Raw genomic sequence first — 22,187 nt, 5'->3', positions numbered from 1 at the left:
TTCTTTTTTTTATTGAAGTATAGTTGATTTACAATATTGTGTTAGTTTCAGGTGTACAGCAAAATGATTCAGATATATATATATATATATATATGTATGTATTTCAGATTATTTTCCATTATAGGGTATTACAAGATATTGAATATTGTTCCCTGTGTTATTCAGTAAATCCTTGTTGCTTATCTATTTTATGGATGTAACAATGTTTTTTTAAAAGGAAAAGAGTAAGTGTTCTGGAACCCTGCTAGTACCCTCCAGACCTCTCAGCCCCCATTCCCCGCCGCCCCCACCCCCACCCCCACCCCCACCCCCCATCCCACGAGGTTGAGCTGCGTGGGTGGCATTCACTTGGCTCTGCCCTCTTGGTGTTAGGTCTGGACAACGGGAGCCCAGCAGGAAGTTAGCAGGCAGAAGCAGGAGGTCATGTTTATTCCCATGTCCATGTTTATTCCCCTCCCAGTCCATCCTCCTCTTGATTTTTCTGAACAGAGATCTGGTCACATCCCTCCCTGTTCAAAACATTCTGTGGCTCACCACTGCCCTCTGGATAGAAGCCAGATTCCCACCACAGACCATGGACCATGGACCATGAGGCCCCACCATGGCTTTTGAGGCTCTGCTCCTGCCAGCTGTCCATTCTCTATACTTCCAAACCTCTCCCAGGCCCTGGTCTCAGCATAGTTCCCTCTGCTTTCAACACTCCTCCCTGCCCCAGGGGACAGCCTCAAAGGACCTCCTTGTCTTCTCCTGGCTGCTGTGCTCCTGCCCTGAAAGCAGGGAGCACTCTTCTCTGCATCCTACCTGTGCTCCTGGAATGCAGTTTGGCTAAATGGACAGAGGTTCCCCAAGGTTCTTGGCCTCTGAAACTCTTCGGAGTCTGTTCTGCTGCAGGGCCCAACTCTGGTCCTTCCAGATTTGGGGAAGAAGGTGGCCTGCTTGACTCACCTCTGGGAGGCTGGACCAAAAGAGGCCAGAGAGGACCAAGGGGACTGGAGACCAAGGTTCAAGGGAGAGGCCTGGTAGGACAGGCTATTGGTTGGGGCGGGGTAGGAATAGGACTGTGTACAATCAGTAAGAAGAAGTGTTTTTAAAAATAACTCTGCTGTCAGCAGTGGTGAAACAATATAATAAATATGAGAAATAAATCTCGTTACCATGTAATGAGCTGCCTTATTAATGTGTTAAACTTGTAAGAAATGCTTAAGTGTATAATTGGCACCTAATGAGGGTGCCAATTAGGAATCATTATACATTTCTTTTAAAAAAATCCTAATTGGCAGGGGGGCATTTCAATCAATGCCACAGAATTAGCTCCGCAGGGACCCCATCCTGGAGGTGCATCTGGAAGCTGTACCTGCAGGGCCACACATTGGTGGCTAGCTCCACTGGAGCCCACAGCAAGGTCAGGGCCGCCTGGGTTCGATGTGCCCCAAACCCACCAGAGACCAGGACTCAGTTTCTCCTGGGCCACCAAATCCTGCTACCGATTAAAGCCCATCTGAAATAGTGCCTCGTCAGGAGGTTTCCCTGTTGCTCCAGCCAGATGGGGGCACTTGGTCTGTCTTGAGGCTTCCAGAGGCCAAGGGCTCACTGAGCACAGTGACCATGGCTCTCCTCCAGTGCCCGGCACACAAAACCTCAGCATCCCTCACTCAGCTAAATCTCATCCTGGCCACGTTTACAAGCAGCCCCCATCTGCCTGGCAGGGCCAGGGGGAGGTGGGCAGGCAATGGAACTCAGAGTGGATTCCATCCCTCTTGCCTCCAGGACTCAGCCTCCCTTCCCAGGAAAAGTGAAGCCGAGCAGATCTACATTCCAGGCCAGGCCGGCAGAAGAGAAGTGTCCTGAGCAGCTGGAGCATGATTAATTACCAAATTAATCACCACATTAGTCACTTGGGTAATTGCCAGAGGGCTGCGAGGAGGGCAGGGAAGGGGGTCCACGAGGGGCAAGGCCCAGTCCGGGGCAGGGCGGTGGGGAACCCTGGCCCAGGCAGTGGGCAAGAGGGCAGAGACAGAACACTGGCTGCAGTCTGAGCAGATGGCTTGGGCAGAATGGGAAGCAGTAGGCTGAGAGTCTTGGAAGCCAAACTTGGGGGTTCCAGAGTTCAGGGAAGACTTGCAGGCCTGTGAGTGGAGGACAGAGGGGCCACGGAGGCAGTGGCAGGTGGGGATGGCTGGGAGCTTGGCTGGGGTGGCTGGGAGGTCCAGGAAAAGATGGCCAGGTGGACTGCGTATAAACTTGGAGGGAGGGAGTTAATTGGCCTTGGGGGCTGCAGGCTGGGGGAAAGTGCCAGTTTCTTGCCTGGAAACTAGGAAGGAAGTCGGCATCTCTGAACCCGACAGAGAATGAGATGAGGCAAGGGGCCAGCCCCTCCCCTGCGGCCTGTGGACCCCCAGGCCTCCGGGGCCCTGACCCTGTCTGTGACTCTTGTATTAGGAGTGACTGGGGAAGGGGTCAAGTAGCTTCTGCCACCTGCTGATTTTCAGGAACTATCAGGAAACTGAGGGATCCCGTCCTTCCCAATGGAGAAAACCACAAGTCCACTGAGTGGAGCCAGGTTAGAGGGCTCTCTGGCCCCAGAGCTCAGGCCCGGCCCTATTTTTCCCTCCTGGCCCAGCTGCTTCCACTTACACCTCCCAGGCCAGATCCCAGAGGCTGGGCTGTGTTTACAGGAGGCCCCAGGTCAGGCCAGGTGTGGAGCAGGAGACTGCCCCTTGACCCTGCACCCACCTGGAAGTGGGGGACTTGGTGTCTCTGGGGAACTGCCTTCTTCAGAGAGAAGGAGATGGGGGGACATGAATTGGTGGTTAGTTTCTGAGTTTTACCAAATAAAGTAGAATCTAAGAGGAAAAACCGGTTGCTGGGCAGAGGCAACTTTAGATCTTGGGCTCCTTGGGAGAGTTCAGAGGGCAAGACCAGAGTTTGAGCCAGGAGGTACAACCCGAACCAGGTGGACCTGCAACCCCAGGGCGCTGGAAGGCTGAGTCTATACGTGATTCAGAAGTTCCCACTTCTGTGAAGGCCTGTACCCCTTGGACTACCGTTTGGATCTTTAGTGTGTTATTTATTTAACAAATTATTTACTTAGTGTTTCCTATGTGCCAGGCACTGTTCCAGGCCCTCTACAAACATGAACTCTTCTTTTTGTTCAGTTATAATTATCAGTTATTACTTATTATCAGTTATTACTTATTATCAGTTATTACTTATCACAGATCACGACTTCCTTTGTTAATCATCAAATATGCATTCATGGCATCATTTTCTTCTTTTTTAAATAAATTTATTCATTTATTTATTTATTTTTGGCTGCGTTGGGTCTTCGTTGCTGCACATGGGCTTTTCTCTAGTTGCGGTGAGCAGGGGCTACTCTTCGTTGTGGGGCGTGGGCTTCTCATTGCAGTGGCTTCTCTTGTTGCGGAGCACAGGCTCTAGGCACCCGGGCTTCAGTAGTTGTGGCTCGCAGGCTCAGTAGTTGTGGTTCTCAGGCTTTAGAGAGCAGGCTCAGTAGTGGTGGCGCACGGGCTTAGTTGCTCTGCGGCACGTGGGATCTTCCTGGACCAACGCTCGAACTTATGTCCCCTGCATTGGCAGATGGATTCTCAACCACTGTGCCACCAGGGGAGCCCCATGGCATCATTTTCAAAGGCTTCTGTCCATTCCCAGCACAAAATATTAATCCACCCTCCACTACTGCCTTTGGTTTATTTCCAAACAGATCTGTGATGTAAACAACTTCATGCTCTGGATTTTTCGGGGTATGGAATCTCAGCTCGCCTGAGGACAAGTGGTCATGCCCTGCTCCCAGGTAGTCCTGTGGGTAAAGTGGGCCCTGAGAGGAGAGGGGGCTAAAGGACCTGAGGACTAAGGGTACCTTTGGGTAGATTTCTAAGGGTGACCTCTAACACAACCCTAAACCCACCATGTGGGGACTTCCTGGTGGTCCAGTGGTTAAGACTCTGCACTCCTAATGCAGGGGGCCTGGGTGCGATCCTTGGTAGGGGAACTAGATCCCACATGCATGCTGCAACTAAGACCCAGCACAGCCAAAATAAATAAACAAATAATAAATAAATAAATATTTAAAAATAAATAAATAAACCCACTGTGTGATTTCCACCAACCCAGCAGCATCTCCCGTAGGCAACAGCAAGGCCGCACCTATTCCAGGAGGAGCTCAGCCCCTAGGAATCAGGCCCAGGGAACCTGCACTTCTGGAAGTTCTTAACCCAAACCTTCACGCTACTCAGTGGCCTCAGGTGTACTCTGACTGATAATTCTAGCTCATTGCTACTGGATACAGGTCTGAGACAGTAACATCTGCACCAACAAAAACTTATTAAAGATGCCATTTCGTGAGCCCCACAGGAGAATCATAACTTAGAGTGGGGTCCTGATTCCCCCCAAATTTGTATGCACTTTAAAACTTTGGAAGAAATGTTTGCTGCGTGGTTCCCATGCAGTTTCCCATTAGTATTACATGATGAGTATTTAGCAATAACATCACCTGTACCCTCCCCACAGAGACTGTCTATTGAACTGGGTGGGAGTATCCGCGTTGTTTTAACTCCAGGTGATTCTAAGTTTAGGCCCGGTTTAAGCACGAGGACTGCTGGGTACAGTGGTGAGAGTTGCTGCCTGTCTTTGGTCCTTTTGCCTTTGGGGAGGCATCAGTGTCTGCTCTACATGGGATTGGAAGGGGCAGGGCAGTGTGGCCCAATTACTCTATGCTGTAGCAGAGTTTTTAGACATCTGTGTGAGGGGAGAGCATGTGTAGGCAGGAAAGAAAAAGCTCATAGCTTGTTCTCCATGCAGGAGCTCATTGTTCCTGAATCTCTTTTTCATACAAACATGAACTCTTAATCCTATCAAGTATCTCTTTTTCATACAAACATGAACTCTTAATCCTATCAAGTAGGACCTGTTTTATACTTTACAGATGAGGAAACTGAGGCAAGAGGTTCAGGGATTTGCCAGGGGTCACATGGTGGCTGAGCTGGGATTCAGACCAGCTGGTTCCTGCAGCAATGGGCGTTCAGGTGAGTCCAGTTGTCCTGGGCGGGTGCGGGGGTGGGGGGGTGTCTCTGGGACACCTGGCACCAGCACCACAGTGGAAGGCAGAGCTGATTTGCCATTAGTTATACCCCTCTTCATAGCTGAAGGAGGGCCTGGGGCCAGTTACACCACCTCTTCTTCAGAGTCAGGCTGCCTGTGGCACTTTATCATCAGTAATCACTTTGCGGGAGCTGCTTGTTTCCTGCTATCTGCCTTGTTGGAGATGATGCATGCGGATGAGATGGTGCAGCTCCTGCCCTTCCCAGCCATACAGCTGAGCTGCTGCAGGCAGCAAATGCCCCATCTCATGTGTTCACTCACGGGGATGCAGGAGATAAAAGGAGGGGGACTCTCGGTGACGTACCCAGGAACCCACCTAAAGTCCAGCCCAGAGCAGGACCTGCCATGGGGGAGACAGGGATGAACCAGACCCATTCAGAGTGTGACCTAGGATTCCCACAGAGCTGGGTTCAAATCCTTTGTGACCGAAGACAAGTCACTTAGTCTTGAAACTCAGCTAAGGTGGGATAGCTAATTGATCTCATAAGAAATCAGTGGCAAGAAGCTTCCATAATGGGGGGAGGGGAGAGACGGTTTTCGTTTTTCTGTGTGATACCCTGGTGGGCACTGATCTGAGGTGGGAGCTAGGATTTGAGGTAAAGATGGGATAGGAATTTACAGTAGAGATCCCAGGGCAGGCACATGTGGCAGTAAGAAAGTTCCAGGACGGAGTGACCTGCGGATACCATGTGCTTGGGCCACGACCACTAAAGGGCATGGCCCCCAGCCTCACCCCTGCCCAACCTCCAGCAGCTGAACCTGTCAGCAGGCCAGCCCGGTCAGGGACAGGAGAAGGTTGGCTTTCTCCCCTGCCTATGGAAGATGCCTGTTGAAGTAGTGGGGGCCCCAGTCCCTGTGCCACCATCAGGGTTTGGCACAGACCTTTCCTGTCTCCAAATGCCCACAAGAGCTGCTCTGCTGAATGGTGAGGCTTTGGGGTTCAGTCTTTATCCCCTGCTGGGAGAAGCTATCTAGATACCAGGACGGGGCCCACAGCTTAGACTTTCCAAAATGGGTGGGGACCATCTATAATAAAAGTTCAAAGAAGTGCACACATTTATTGAAGTCTTTCCACGTGCTTTTTATATATTAACTCATTTAATTCTCATGAGGCAAGAACCACTTACCAATCCTCTGTTCATTGAATAGCCCTGAGCACCTACTAGGTACCAGGCTCCATTCTGGAGGCTCAGGACACAGCCATGAGTAGACATTCTCCGTGACCCAGTCCCAGTCTAGACCTGCTCCTGGCAGGAAGGAAGCAAACAGCTTCAGTGCATCAGCCACCCAGACTCCCAGTCTCCTGAAAAAGGGCTCAAGGCCAAGTTTCATCCACAGCACTCCTCAAACTGGCCCCACAAGCCAGGCCTATAATCTGGGCCTACACTGTCATCTGTTGGTCACATCGGGAAGGGCTCCAAACAGAGTACTTTCGCTTTCCTCCACCAAAGGAAACTGGTCCACTTACCCACTGAGGCTTGGGCAGGGGACAACTTGCGTGTGGGAACAGGCCTCCTGGGTCCCTCTGGCGGAGTGGAGGTGAGTGTGATCTCTCTGGGGGAGTCATCCAGCAGCACCCTTGGCCTTGTGATCCTCACAGAGCAGTCTGACAGATCCACTCCCCTAACAGCACCGGCGTGAAGAAAGGGGGTATTCAGTAGAGAGGCAGAGAGGGTGTGGCACATAGGGCTGGCCCAGCACAAGGTAGGCGCCCCATGTTTGTGGGGGTCATCTCCATCGCTAGTGTCATGGCTGTGAGGAAGCCCATCGTCCCTTACACCTTTCCCCTGCCCAGCCCGAAACGTCCATTGTGACCTTGTGTCCAAACCCGGCACAAGGCCCGGCACAATGAAACACTTGCCTTGCCTCTGGTCAGAAGTGATGTTGCGTCTCTTGTCACTTCCTAGAGAGGGGTGAGTTGTTGCTGTCATCATCGCTGTTCTGGGTCACAACGCTGCGTAGGACTCTTCTAAGGCCAACCCCTTCTGGGTGTACCTCAGCCCCAGAGTCCAGCAGAGGGCCTGGTGTGGAGGAGTTGGGAATGGTTGAAGAGAATGAAAAAATGGTGAGAGGAGGGGGCAGCTCTTTCTTCAGAGAACATTCTTACCTTCTTTGGGAGTCTTGGGTGTGAGCTCTGGGGTTAACCCAACTGAGGTAAAATCCAGGCCCTGCCACATGCCGTTGCCCTACCGCTCTGTGTATCAGTTTCCCCATGTACAATATGAGGGCACGGGCTTCCCTGGTGGCGCAGTGGTTGAGAGTCCGCCTGCCGATCCAGGGGACGCGGGTTCGTGCCCCCTGTCCGGGAAGATCCCGCATGCCACGGAGCAGCTGGGTCCGTGAGCCATGGCCGCCGAGCCTGCGTGTCCGGAGCCTGTGCTCCGCACGGGAGAGGCCACAGCAGTGAGAGGCCCGCGTGCAGCAAAAAAATAAAAAAATTAATAAAATATGAGGGCACAACTGGTGCCCATACTCTGGGGTTGCTGGGGGATTAAATGGGTTCTGATTTTGCCTGCAAGTGCCGCAGGAGGTTCACACACACACTTCAGGTCTGAGCTGCCCACAGGGATTTATGGCAGGAATCCTGTCCTCCTCCTTCACCTGGGGCTTCAGAGCGTCACCTTATTGACTAGTTATTGAGCCGCTGCTAAGTCCTTTAAGTCTCTCATAATCTGGTGTTCTCAGCCTCCTCTGGGTAAAGAGCATCTGTGCGAGCTCTGCCAGAGAGAGGCCCACACTCCCCTTGCTTGGCCTTCTGGGGCCTCCAGCCTGCTGGCATGGGCGTGAGTGGTGGTGGGACGGAGGTTCAGTGTCTGCCGCCTGAGTCCTGACCAAGAGGGGCCTGAGTAGCAGGGCCAGGACTAGGATGAGGCGAATGAGGCACCCAGGGCACAGATTTGAGGAGACATTCACGTTCAGGTTGGTGCAAGTGTAGTATCAGCGCCCGAGTGGTTCCTGACATTTTGAACCCTGTGCTCCCTTTCACCTCACTCTAGTCCCTGCCCGGCCAGATGAGCCCCCATGTCAGGACCTGCAGTGTGAGGGCTGCACTCCATGCCACATGGGGGAAAGGCAGGGGAGGAATCCGAGGATGGGGCCAGAGGTGCACTTGGGGCCACCAAACGGGTGACTGGGCTGATGGTGGGGGACAGGAAGGCCACCTGCAGTGCCTATAGATGCCAGCAGGTGGCAGCACGGGAGCACATTGGAGGCTGGAAGGCAGATTGGGGAGCCAAGTGGGCCGTGCCTCCTGGGTGCCCCATCAGGCCCCAGCATCCTCCTGTTTCTAGGCCTTGTCTGACACTCCTTTCTCAAATGGCATAGAGGAAGAGCCAATCCCCTGCCTCTTAGCCTGATGACCTAGTCTCTGGGTGCTAGAGGTCTTCTTCTGTGAGATGGGTGACAGTATATCCCCAAGAAGGATACTGGCAATAAAGTGAGATTGTGCCGGGATCAGGCCAATCAAATGTAGCAGTTACTGGGACCAGATTCTGGCCCTTGAGGTGGCCCAAGGCCCTTTCTGGCCATTGTCCAGCTCTGAATACCTGTGAATGGCAGTGGGGAACACTGACCTGGCCCTCCCTCAGTGAGCCGGTCCACTGTAACTGGCACATGGCAGAAGCTCAATAAACCACACATTATTATTGTTACTGTTATTATTGACACTGTTATTACTGCAACCCCTTTATCTCTAGCTGCACTCCCAGGAAGTAGACCTGCCTACCCCTCCTAATGCAGGCCTCCAGGCCTCCAACAGAAGTACAGTAAGGGCTGGGTAGGTGGGAATGGCCAGGGTGAATGTCCCTCCTCTCCTGTTTGACCAGTGGCCAGAGGACAGGAGGCCCATCAACCCCAAGGGCTGGGACATCTACTGTTGTCCCCTCTCTACATTCTCACAGGTCAGATCCCAGAGGTGGCTGGGTAGGAGAAGCTGAGGGGATTGGCTGGGCCTTAGCCTGGATGTCACTGGGAGCACTGGGGAAGCTCAAGCAGGTGGGCACATCCATCCATGTTGCCATCCAGGAAGGTGGGAGCTGGATTAGTGGTGTGAGAGACTGGGAGACTGGGTGCTCCTTGACAGTGATCTGTGGGGCTTTGGCAGCCCCGGGGGGAGGTGCTGGTACCCAGCGACCATGTATTAGGAGAACAGAGGGGTGCAGACAAGGACATGGCCTCCCATTCCGCACTACATATGTACACCTGGAGGAAATAGGGCTGGGATCCAGGTTGTCACGGAGCCTCAAAGGGGACCTAGTCCTAGCCCTGGCCTTGGAAAGCTGGACTGAATCTATGGCCCTTTCCCCTGAAATACCTAGGCATAGGACGCAGGACATGCCCAGCCTCCTGTCAGGTCAAAGGGAGGTAGGAGCTTGGAGCACCTTGGGCCACGCTGGTAGGTGCAGGCTGTGTTGCTGTCCTCCATATCAAGGCCTGCCTGGGCCACATGAGCTGTGGGCTGTGGGCCCAGGATGTACCAGGTTCAAACCCCAGCCCCAGCATGCCCTGCACCAGCTGTACACGGAGCCCTGGGCTACTCTCCCCTGGCTCCTCACTGATGAAACAGGAGTGAGACAGCCCACCTCCCCCAGCCATTGTGGGTACCAGGATCTCTGGCCTTTCAAGAATGTCTTCTGTATGACCACAGATGCCCCTGGCTGCACTTGCCCCCTGTCCTGAGCCCTCAGAGGCCAGGAGGATGGGGGATGCTCCTGGGGTTCCCTCAGATATTCTCAGGCAAGGCCCCTCACACTGAGGCCTGCTGCAGGGTGCAGCTGGATAGGATAGGGTGGCAGTGTCTGCTCTCAGCCTCTGAACACCCCCAGGCACATTGGATCCTCTTCCTGCCTTCTTTTTCATATGGGTGTAGACTTAGAGTGTGTTTGTGGATACACTTGAAACACACACACACACACACACACACACACACTCTCTCTCTCTCTCTCTCTCTCTCTCTTTCTCATCCTTTCTTCCTATTTGACATGTGTTTCCTCCCATCTCAAATGGCGATGCAGAGACTGGGTTGGTGCTGGGCCCCCTGTGGGGCTCAGTGATGTTTCTGGAAGGAACCCATTGCAAGGTCAGACTGCTCTACAGGAGTTTCTGTGCTCAACCCCACAGGAACTTTCCTTTACATTCTGAAGGCGTCTCTGGCATCTGCCTGCAGCCAGGCAACAGGATTATTGTATTCACTTTGGCTCGAAGGTGACACTTCACTTGATTAAACAAGATGGCCTCCTCTGAAGGCAGCCCTCCATGTCCACCCTCATACCACCCACTGTAACCGCTGCAGCTTCTGCCCAAAACTCCGGTCGCTACCTGTGAGGAGGGGTTTCATGCATTGATGTGCGTACAGGGCTGGGGGCCAGGGGAGCAGCTCCCAAGGGCCCCCTTGTAACAGTCACCACCAGGAGTAGTAATGGCAGGCGGGCAGCGCCGTCTCACCCCGTCTGCCTGGCTGAGGGCGGCGAGGAGCTTTCTGGTCAGTCCACCAGGCCCATGGTCACATGGAGGACACGTCACCTGGAACATTTTATCCCAATGTTTATCGATCCCACACTCTGTGGAAGACCTGGGAACTTTGGGGGGCATTTGGTATTCCTCCAGGAGTGAGAGAGAGCTAGAAAACAGAAGGTGGGTGGAAGGGAAGAGGGGGTGATGTGAGGGGACAAAGGAGGAGGAAGCGGCCCCCGTCACCCAGAGAAAGCTGCCCTGTGGCCATCACCTAGCCAAACCCACCCAACCAGGACAGGGGTCTGGGGCAGGCAGTGGGAGAGAATGGGGACAGGGGTCCTCCCGGAGCCCCCATCCCAGGCTCTGGTCCCTGGGTGCCAACCTTACTCTCCGGACTCCATTTTTAGGGTCTCCCAGACATTGGGTCCTCTGCAGCTCCCACATTCTGGGGCTGAGGGGCTATCCAACAGGATTGAGGTGCACAGCCCACACATCCCGTCTCCCCTCACCCTCAGAAATCCTCTGTCAGTCTGCTGAGGAAAGGAGACCCCTCCCCAAGACCAGGCTTGTCACTGACAGGTTCGGCTGTTTGACCCCAGTGTGGGAGGCCCATGGGGTGCTTGGGGCCCTCACTCTTACCCAAGGCCCTGTCCTGCAACCCCCAGGTCCAGCCCAGCCCTCCACCATGGGACTGGGGCTCACCCTCTCCTCGTTTCCACTTATGCTAGCCTGAAGGCTCAGTTCTTTAGCAGAGGGTCAGGATGTCACTTAAAGTCCTGGTTTATGAGATTTTCAATCCTAAAATTGTGCAGTCCTGGGAAAACTAGGGCATTAGGTCACAATAGTGACCAAACCCTCCAAACCCTTCTGAACACTGCAGGTGGGTTCCCCACACATAACCCTTGTAGCTTCCCAACACCACCCATCCCCTGCACCCCTGTGCTCTGGGAAAGACCACATTATTTTCTTCTCTTTTGTGTTTCACACCCAGCTCCTATGGGTCCTGAGGCACCGCACCTCCCCCTGGCCCTTGGGGCTCAAGCCCCCTCCATCCTCCTGTCCCATAGGTCCTGTCCACTTGGCCTCTCCAACCAAGGATATGGCAGGCGTCGTGACCCCATTCCACAGCTGAGGCACGAGGCCCCAGAGCAGCCTTGAACTCAGGACCAGAGGCAACTCATTGGATAGATTAAGGAAAGCCAGCTGGGCTTCCACCTCATAGCTGATATCCAAGCGACCATCCCCCACACAGCCCCTCACCCATCCCACCCCTCCTGGGGTTTCACATCCCCAGTGTCACAGGCTCACACTCTCTTTGTGTAAACGTCTTAATTACATCTTTAATGCTCTCACATGGAGATGCTATGAGTTAAATTACAGTTTCTGTGCATCCTAAATTACCCATAGCCCTCCAGTTGGCTCAAATGCTAACGTATTTATAGCATCTAGAGGAGGAAATAAATCCAGAACCTTCCCCATGAAGTCCTCCTAGGCCCTCACAGCCTGACACCTCGTATTTGCCACCCTCACGTCCCCGCCAACCAGCAGAGGACAGTGATGGCGGCGAGGCTGGGCACAGGGGTGTGTGTCTGTGCCTGCTCAGGTGCACATGTGTGCCCAGCGGAGAAGTGCCCAGCTCTTGGGGTCTGGCTTGACCCAGTGCCTTGCCCAGATGCCCCAGCCTGGCAGAATTCCTGCGGGGCATGGGGTGGGTGGACAATGGGTAGGTGGGTTGTGTGATCAAAACCCAGACTAGGTCTCTTAGGTCTGTTTTCCAAGGGGCTATCCCCACCCTGTTTCAGGCATTCAGAACTTCCCCTGCTAGCCTGCAGCTGGCGACCACCACCCTCTGACCAATAGTCTCTCCCCCAACCCCAGGTCCCCGATAAACACCAAAACAGGGAACTGTTCCAGAAGCAGGTTACCTGGCTTTTAGAGCCCAGTGAAGTGCCCAGTGGTGGGCAGTGGACCCTTGCCTTTACTTCCCTCTCCCTTCAGTCCCTGAACACTGAAGGTGGAGAAGGTGGCCTACTTAATGTTCCTCTACACACCATGGGGTTGGGGGTGGCTTGGAGGGTGGAGCCAATGCAGGGGTCTCCATCCTGCCCCCTGTGCTGGGACAGGCACATGTCTGCAGGTGGGCACCTTCATGCACATGCAGGAGGCCTTCCAGCAGGTCTGGGCACTGCATCCCTCCACACCTGCTGCCCCACCTCCCTTCCCCCTCAGCTCTCATCCTAGCTTGGGCCCAGCCAATAGCCGACCACCACGGAGGGGTGGCTGGAAGACCTCATGGATCCCTGTAATTTGGACTGACCTTGGGTATGAGCAGCCCTCCTGCTGGCATCCTTGCCCACTGGGCAGTTTCAGCTCTATCCCTGAGCCTCTCCCAGAGTACCACCGTACCATGTGGCTGTGACCTGGGTGGCTGCCTCTCCCCAACCCCAGAGGAGACTCCAGATTCCAAAGATATGTCTCCCTGATGGATGGGAACCCCCCTACTCTCCTTCCCTTCCCCCTCCCATCCCACATCTCCCTCCATTTCCTCCACATTAGAGGAGCAGACCCTGATGTGAGGGGTCTGGGAAGGGCACAAGGAAGCCAGCCAGCGTAAGGAAGCCTTATGAGGGATGCTCTGCATTCCAGGGCCCTCAGGTCAGGGGATATCAGTGGCCATATGCCCAACCTGGCCAGGGGCCTCTTTTAGAGCCTGGAGGGTCAGCAGCTGGGTCCTCAAAATAGCTGAGGCCTTGGCAGGGCAGGTCCTGAGAGGAGGTCCTAATGATCTCGGAGTTGGCAGCTGAGGGCACTGTGGCAGGTGTTTTCATCAGAGGTCCAGGCCTGTCCCGGGGTCCTCACGCGTGGATGGCATTGGCTACATCGCTGAACACCAGCCGGCTGGGCCTCTGCATTGGGCCCTGAGAGGGGAGAGTGGTCTGCAGAGAGACAGTAAGGGGCATCAGGGACCTTGACCAAGGCCATGCACTCTCTGGCCCAGTCCCCTCCATCCTCTGGTGCCCACGTGCGCTTGGCACCAGCTATGTCTTCTGCCTGGAATGCCCTCCCACAAGCTCAGCCAAGAAATACGACCTGGCTCAGGTGACTCCTCCCCCCAGCCATCCCCAGCTTGCCCTGCCACCTCAGCCAGTTGCAGCACTTAACCTAGGTCCCAGGGCCTGCATTAATTATGCATGTACCGACCTCTCCCAGCAGAGGGTATTCACCTCTGTACCCCCAAGCCCCAAAGCCCGGGCACAAGGGCTGGCACAAGGGAGATGCACAGGAAACAACCGTCAAATAGTCAGTAGTCCCAAGAGCTGGTTGGACCAAGGTTCTCAGCCCAATTTCCTGAATATCCCAAGGGGGAATGAGTCCTGATCCTGGCGACAAAGAACTGGTAGCAAAACCAGGGGACTCCCAGCCTGGACTCTTCCTGAGCCCAGTCTCTTAATTTTGCTGCTGTGGAGCCAGGTTCCCTAGCAACCTGTGCAGTCAAGGCAAGGAGGGATGCAAAGGGGCATCATGGGTCTGGGGGAGACCAGGCCTCCTCATGGTGCTCTGGCCCCTGGGGATTTCAGGGACCGGTGGCAAGTGGCCAGGCAGCCCAGTGACTCTGGCAGGATAACCACACAGGTACCCAGCGCTTTGGACATGGGAGGTGAGTCCGGCTAGGGTCTGCACCTGCCTGGGGTCTGCCAGCTACTAGGAACCCACCAATCTACTCAGAGGTGCCACTGCCCCAGAATCTGGCACCAGTCACAACTCACTTAGGACCGGGATCTCAGGAAGCAGAAGAACCCAGGGTCTCAGCCCCCCAACAATCCCCCCTGTGAGTCTTCTGCTTTCCCCCTAGTTTGAGGGGGCATACCTGAGGCAAGAATCAGGATTTTTCACTTGCAGATGAGAAAACTGAGGCTCAGAGAGGCCAATGGAGCTTCCAAGGTGACCAGGCTATCAGGACAGAGCCAGGCTGGATGCCAGGGCTGCCCTGGCCTGGCCTTGTGCAGTGAGCCTGTGGGTGGCCGAGGAGCAATTCTACTAGTTTCTAAACAAACCTGACAAAATCCATATACCCGATAGCTGCCACTTGACCACATGGCAGGTGCTAGAAAGCTACATGGGAAAGGAGGGAGGGTGGGGGTGGAAGAGCCACAAACAGGCTGCAGGCTGGGTGGAGGAGCCTGGTCAGTGCCCACCTTGGCCAGCGTGGCCTGCACAGCGGTGGCGGCCTGCACGGAGGCAGTGTCCCGCCCGTGCTCCAGCAGCTCCCGCTCCAGTTCATCTTGTTCCTCCGTGGGGTCGAAGTTGTACATAGGCATGAGCTGGTGGCGCAGCTTCTCCAGCCTGGGGGGTGGGGGCAGAGACTGCTGCAGGCAGGGCAGGCCCTTCCGCTCCCACCAGCCCTCCAGGTGCTGCTGCCTGCTGACCAGCTGACACCACCATGTTTAGGGTCCTAAAATTTCCCCTGGGATTCAATGAAAGACATTTTTGCACATACAGTACTAGCTCTACCTCTTGGATGGGTGGCCTGGGAGGGATAGTTACCCACTCCTGGGACCAGATGGGGCCATGGGCCACAGAGCTGTCATCCATGAGAGCCATGGGGACTGCTTAAGCCAGGGCCTTGTGCGATCCCCAGCCTCTGAGGGGCCGGGGTGGGGAAAGGGGAGTCAGTGGCCATTAGCTCAGGGCAGCAGGGCAAGGGTGGCTCAGCCCTCCCCAGGGGAAAATGGTTACCCCCAACCCCGAGTGGGCAGAAGAGGCCCTGACTCCCTCACTAGGGAGAGGGACCCTCATGGTGGAGGGACTCTCCTTTCCCACCCACGTCCCCTGGAGTCCAGCCCAGCATTGCCCACGGGCTGGAGTCTTGGGTGGCAGATGGGGAGTTACCTCTTCTTCTTCCTGATGTACAAAACCTGCAAGAGAAGGAGCAGCATCAAATGGCCAGGAAAGGAGGCCCTAATTAATCCAGCAGTCCCTCGGGACAGGGGACATGCTGAGGCTGATGAACGGGAGAACTATAGGTCCCCATGTCCTCAGCGACCGCATCCCAGGGACACATACATCCTAAATTTGTGCTTCTATTTGACGTTTATTAGATGATGACAGTGCCCGAACTCAGAGGTGGGGGGAAGGCCAGCCTGGGAAGACCACACAGGTAAGCCTGGCCTAGGGATGCGTGGGCCCACCCCTGCCAAAACTGACTGTGGCTCCAGCCACTCAGTGCCTGCCTCGGACTCCTCAGGGCTGAAGTGGTGGTGGTGGGGACTTCAGCATACCCCCTCCTCTCAGCTGTCCCCAGGACCAAATTTTCTCCCCGTGTATGGGCAAAAAGAACAGAGGAAAGGCAGCGGGCAGACTCTGCAGGGCAGTGGCTCTAGGCAAGGCTCTGGGCTGGCTTCCTGGGGTTTCCATGGGAGGCTGATGGCCCTCAGGGGCTGAGGAGGAGGGTCTGAGCCCCTGGACATCAGCCTAGACCACACTCCTGAACCCTGATGCTGGAGGAACCTAGGAAGACCCCTGGGTCCTAACCCCCAACATAATGACTTGAAGATAAAGGCCTAGGCAGCCTGAGAAAACATCTGAGACCCAAGAGCTCCTGGCTAGAGCAGGAAATGCTGGTACAAAGCACTCAGGGGAGGGAGGAAGGGAGTGAGACTTGGGGACCTCTGCAGGACCTGGAGCGGGAACTCCAGGGACCTCTGCCACCATCTCGCTAATCCCTCAACTGGTGTTTTTTGACTACCAGGAGTATGACTTCTTCTGCTTGGGGGAAAGCCATGTCCCTAGAGTCTGTCCCAAACCCCCTGTGGCTCCTATACTCTTTGTGGCCCATTCACAGCTTGAATCCAGTTTGTTTCCAGCCTGACCCAGAGCTCCTCCTGCTGCTCATTCCTGGGGGACCCCAAAGGCGGAAAGAAACTGCAGTGCCCCTTGCTCCCCCATCCCCTCCAGGAGGTCACATGTTGGCATGCCCCTTGCTCTCTTGTGGGTGGGATGCAACAGGAGCTCCAGGTCTCTGGCATAGCCCCTGCCTGCCCTGAAGCAGCAGCTCCAGCCCCAGCACACTGTACTCCCTCGCCTCTCAGCCCTCCTGCCTGCCCTGTGATACAGAAGGATCTTTAAGAGAGGCTAGAACCAATCTCCACCCCTCGCCCTTGCTGCTCCCTCTGCCCCAACTACTAACACCCTCCCCGCAAATACCTTCCTTTCCAAATCTTCCTTACCCTTCACTGTCTAGCTGCAGCCCCACCTCTTCCAGGAAGCCCTCCCCCACTGTTCTTCCTACGTGAGGCACACGGCCTGGCACTGATTTGTTCCTCCTTGCACCCAGCATAGCCTGGCTCAGGGTTGGCATGAGGGGAGAGGAAGTAGTACTTAAGGAACATCTCCAGACCTGACCCCTGCCCAGGAGCTATTTCCTGCCCTCCACTGCCTTTGCCCCATAACTTCCCTACCTCTCCGTTCTTGGTGATAAGGCCATCCACCGCGGCCCTCCGAATATTCCTCCAGAATGAAGAGTAAGGAAGTCTTCCCAAGTTCCCAGGACAAAATCTTTGGCCAAGAGTGACAAAGGCAGTTTCTAGGCCCTGCTCTGCCCCTGAGGTTAGGGTGTCTCAGCCTGCTAAACCACCACATGGGTGCCAAACACCGGTATTCTGCCTCACCCCTGCCCCAGGAGACTGCTCAGGCCCCGGCCTCACTCTGTGTGTTGCATCCTGGCTCTGCCCGCTGGCCAGCAGTTGTTCCCTGGCAGCAATCCGGAGCCTGTGGGGCCCATATGGTGACCCTGTTTTACCAGCAGCTCCAGCCATCAATGGATCATCCAGCCCTATTTGTCACAGCAACATGCTCCTGAGTCTAAGGCCAGCCGTCAGAGCCTGTGAGGGGCAGCAGGCAGAATGCCACCATTGCCGGGCCTGCTGGGGGACCTCAGGTACACCTCCCACCCTTCCAGATCTCAGTCCTCGCAATCTCCAATGGGCCCTCGGTGACATTCTGAGTGTCCATGTATCATCTTAAGAGGAGAGTCCATATCTTTTTTTTTTTTGTCCACGCTGCACAACTTGTGAGATCCTAGTTCCCTGACCAGGGATTGAACCTGGGGCCACGGCAGTTAAAGCGCTGAGTCCTAACCATTGGACTGCCAGGGAATTCCCAGGGGAGAGTCCATATCTTCAGAGGTAGATACCAGATCTGGAAGCATCATATCCACTCTCAGGGGACACCTGCAGCCCTCACCCCAGCTCACCTCTGCCCTGATGTCTGCCCAACTCTGCCCTTCTCATGACGCTGGGGCCAGGCCTCCACTGTGATGTCTTAGCTCTAATGTTGCCTCCTTAGTTGTCCCTGACCACCCAGCCTAGGAAGTCCCCCCAACTCCCACCCAGTTCCCTAATCCAGTCCCTACGGGCTTCCCTTGGCACCCTTGGTTTTACCTATCTCTCACTCCTTGTAAGAACTGCAGGGCAGGACTTTTTCTCCCTAGTCCCTGGGGTCCCGAAGGCTCGGTCCAGGGCAGGTGCCCAGTAAATAATTGCCAAGTGAATGAATGAATGAATGAATGAACATTGCCAGCAGCCTGCCATGCCCAAAGCATCCCATTCGGACTCTACAGCCCACGATCTATCCCAATTGCCTGCTGGCCTCTACTCCTATTGCATCCCCACACTCACTTGCCTCACTGTCCTGCTTGCTGCTCACAGATACCTCCTGTCTGCCTCCGAACGTTTGCCCATCAGGACCCTCCACCTGCAACACCCTCCTCCCCAACTCCTACGTGGCCTTCATGGCCCAACTCAAAATGCCATGTATTCCTCAGAACCTTTTCTGGTTCTTCCAACTGGAGGCAGCCTGTCTGGTCTCTGGACCCCAATAAACAAATCTCTGGGGAAGGAAGGGATTGTACTATCACTAACAGACAATTGTGTTCTGATTAGATCCTCTAAAATCTAAACAGTGATCGCCCTCTGCCAAGTGAGGGCCATCTGGGCCAGCCCCAGCCTGCCCCAGCTCTCACCATGGCCACAGCCAGGCCAATCACTGTGATGATCCCAAAGGACAGAAGCATTGTGCCCATGCCGGCTGTGCCACCAGCCACGTCAGGGATTCTGGTGTCATTAAAGCTGGTGGCTTCTGGGCTGAGTGTGGTGGTCTCGGAAGCTGGCCCATCTGTGGCAGGCTCCAGGTCAGGTTCAGAGGTGGGTGGGTGGCTGCTGATCCAGCTCCTAGCAGATGGGATCCTGGAGTCCATGCTGATGCTGAGGGACTGCTTGTGGTCAGTCAACCTGCTCACTCACTTCTGACATCAGGGGTGTCCCAGCCTGTGGCCCCCACTACCCATACAGGGGGCCACGTCCTTGGATAAAGAGAGCTCCCTGCCTCCCTGGGTGTTGGAAAGGAAAAAATAAAAAACATGAGGCTGAGGATGGGACTCTGTGAGGAGATGAAGTCCCCCTAAGTTCTGAAGGCACAGGGGAGATAAAAGTTTGAGGGCAAGGGCAAGTTCAGGGAACATCAGGACATGTGCTTTATATATCTATGGATCCCATGTGGATTTAGGAACATGAAAATGAAGCCCTGCCCCCTCTTTGTGGGTAAGATGATCATAGTGATCATACTTGGAGGATGTGAAAAGTAGTGGGGAGGTTTGAAAGAAAAAGTTCATTCCCCACCCCCAGCCCCTACTCCCCACACTGCTCACCTTCTTACTTCCTGCCCCCCACATCCCTCACCTCCTGCTTGGAGAAAAAAATACTGCAGCTTTTTCCTTTCCTGGAGGAAAACACTTGCACGAAAGTCAGATAGGCTTGTCTTTGAATCCCGGTTCAGCCACTTAACTGGGTGACCCTAGGCAAGTCACTCCACCTCTCCATGTCTCAGTTTTCCTGAGTCTAAGGTAGGGGTATTAAGAACACCTCCCTCACAGAAAGGGTCATAGGGTCACTGAAATATCAGGATGAACAAGTTCCTAGAAATGACTTAGCTCAGTACAACCCTCATCCACAGCAAGTACCCAATAAATGTTAGATCTTCTCCCTCTGGCCATTCCAGTTGGGAAAGGGGAGCCCCAGAAGCCCCTGGACCCAGCCTGCTGTGTGGTCCAGCTTGTGCTTGGAGTAAGGGCAGGGACATGTGTGGCAAGACCAGAAGACAGGAAGGAGAGAGAGGCCAAAGTCAGGTCCTCTGGTGGGCTTTCTCTGTAGGCTCTTGGGTCATTGAACTCCCTATAGGGGCTGCCAGGGACTAGGAGAAAATCAAGGGAAGCGTGTCTTCAGAGGCAGGGATGGAGCTCCCACTCTGAGATGCCTTCTCTTCCCCTTCCCTCCTCCCCTGGGAGCAGAAGGTGGGTGATGTGCCCAGTCTAGGCTGTGACTTTGGCCTTCCCAGGCCAAAAGGCCCTGGGTAAGGCAGGGTGGGAAGAGGTCCTAGCCAAACTGCAGAAGGGAAGGCCGAGGGATAGGAGAGATGCACAGCTCATGGCTGCATACACACCTCTGCGCTAGCTCACGGGTGTATGTGGGATGCCTCCCTGTGCAGGTGTATGGGTGTGTGTGAGGTGTGCATACACCAGTGATGGCCTCTTAGGAAGGAGCAAGGCTGGCACAGAAACATGGGATGGGAGAAGCTCATCGTCCCTCTCTGTCCTCCTCCTCTAGCTAGGCTGGGCACGTCAGGAGTCCCAGGTTCTTTCTTGGCTCTGACGCTGACCCCAGATGTGACCTTGGGCCAGACCCTTAATACTTGCTCTGGGGCTCTGTTTATTCTTCCTTCCAAAGGAGAGAAAGGGCTCTGCTCATCACTGTTCAGGAATGCCTCATGGTCCAAAGGGCAAGAGAAGGAAGCCAGAGAGAAAGGGGTGGGCACCACCACCTCCAAGAACCCGCATACCATTCTCCACCAGGTTCATCAGTCCTCCCTGCCCCAATCCCCAACCCCACCTTCGCGACTCTGTGATTCCTCCATTCTTGCACAGAAGCGGCGACCTCAGCACTTACTTAATCCTCTCTGGGGCGCCGGACTCAGCGGGAGAGGCTAGGGGTGGTGGCGACTGGCAGGAGGCCGGGGCAAGGTGAGGGGGACCCCCAGGCCCCGGGATTGGGGGCTGCGGGTCCGACCCAAGGTCCGCCCTCCCTGGGCGCCCTGGGAGGACCTCCCTGGGCTGGGCCAGCGACGTCACACCGCCCACAGCCGAGAGTGCCTGTTCTGCCAGCCTGGACAGGGACTGGCCGGCCGGGACCCACCTCGGGGGTGGGGCTGAGGCGAGCAGCCTCGCGGCTCCGCGACGCTCCAGCTCCTCTCCTCCCTGCCAGCTCCGTGCTCCCGGCCCCGGATTGGCTGTCAGGCCCAGAGCCTGCCCTGCATTGGCCCGCTGGCCTGCCGCTCGTATCTGGCTCTGCCCCCAGCAAGAGGGGGAGCCAGGTCGCAGTTCTTGGAGACCACTCCTCACTGCCCGTGGGCTGTGCCGGAGTCGGGAGGGGGACGGTGGGTGGCCAGGCCTTCCTAAGGGCTACAACTCTGGTCTCCGGCTACTCTGGGCACCATCTCCGCCAGGACAGAGTCGGGCTCCGCAAACGCAGGTGGACACAAATTTGGGGAGATCACTAGAGTAGGAGTCCTTGAGACTGAATTGAACTCCGGTTCGACCCTCCACTAGCTTAGTGACCTAGAGCAAGATGCTTCTCTTCCCTGGGTCTCAGCTTCCTGCTCAGATGGGCTCTGGTGTGAGGGCTCTTGTTAAACGATACCCATCCCAGGCTAGAAATGAGACATCTTCAGAGAAGTTGGGGGGCTGGATGGTATTTTTATTACAGGAGTGGTATTATTGGACACCTGGACCCAAGCAAGCCTACATACACCCCTCCAATCCAGAGCTCGATCATCTCTGGAGAGGAGCCTTCTAATCCTCAGGTTTTTAAAGGAGCTTATGGGGATCACCGGAGTAGCTTGTTACAAATACAGATCCCCGGGTCTGGGATGGAGCCCGGGAAACTGCATGCTTCATAGTAGTTTAGTCAACAGTGATCTAGTTAACAATAGATTAGGGGGCGAGGGCGTGGCATTGGCAGGCCATACTTTGCGAAACACTGCCATGAATTTTATTGGAGCGACTGAGGCCCACAGAGGGGCACATGGACAAAGCCTCACGATGAGTCAAGATTCAAACCCTGGTCTACTACTTCCAGTTTCGAGCTCCCTGCTCGAAAATGGGAGCTAGAGGGTCAAGAGCGGCCCTGGGGTCCAGTTGCCACCTGAACCCCAGGTCCTGGACACTGGGTGCCCGCCCCCAACACTGGGATCCGCCCATGTGCGGCTCTACCAGCACACAACCTACGTTAGACCAGGCCCCGGGGCATCGCGCCCCAACTCTCGAATTCAGAGCCGGCTGGTGACATGCCTCCGTTCGGGCTGGCTACACACCTCCCGGCCGGGTACCCAAACGCCGTCTCGGAGCAGTCACCGCAGGCTTATCCCTGCCTCGACCTTCAGGAAGACCATCCGGTCCAGGCCCCCGGGGAGCAACCCTACTCCCAACCACGCACTTTCCCGCCAGTGGGCCTTTGGACGTAGTGGGCGTGGCGTTCATAGCCCCCACTGGCCGCAGGGGCTTCCGAGGT

General features: G+C 55.3%; 1 protein-coding gene across 1 annotated transcript; it reads right to left on the bottom strand.

The window, feature by feature from the left end:
- Positions 1–13,270: 13,270 nt before the first annotated feature.
- Positions 13,271–20,648, bottom strand: LOC309967160 (uncharacterized protein C3orf18). Its single transcript, XM_082847683.1, has 5 exons — positions 20,568–20,648; positions 18,590–18,955; positions 15,460–15,485; positions 14,766–14,913; positions 13,271–13,505 (listed from the first exon to the last, which is right to left on the bottom strand). Exons 2-5 carry the CDS (start codon positions 18,821–18,823, stop codon positions 13,425–13,427), a joined length of 489 nt encoding a protein of 162 aa, XP_082703809.1. The 5' UTR covers positions 18,824–18,955; positions 20,568–20,648; the 3' UTR covers positions 13,271–13,424.
- Between the last annotated feature and the right edge of the window lie 1,539 nt (positions 20,649–22,187).

This window comes from Leucopleurus acutus, assembly GCF_964270905.1.
Source record: "Leucopleurus acutus genome assembly, chromosome: 10".
Lineage (NCBI taxonomy): Eukaryota > Metazoa > Chordata > Mammalia > Artiodactyla > Delphinidae > Leucopleurus > Leucopleurus acutus.
This window is presented reverse-complemented; position numbering and strand designations above follow the sequence as displayed.

Coding starts and splice junctions, on each gene's coding strand:
- LOC309967160 (XM_082847683.1), bottom strand. CDS start 18,823: ATGGACTCCAGGATCCCATCTGCTAGGAGCTGGATCAGCAGCCACCCA. Junction 15,486..18,589: donor TTGGCCTGGCTGTGGCCATG/GTGAGAGCTGGG, acceptor CTTCTCTTGCAG/GTTTTGTACATCAGGAAGAA. Junction 13,506..14,765: donor TGCAGGCCACGCTGGCCAAG/GTGGGCACTGAC, acceptor GTCTCTCTGCAG/ACCACTCTCCCCTCTCAGGG.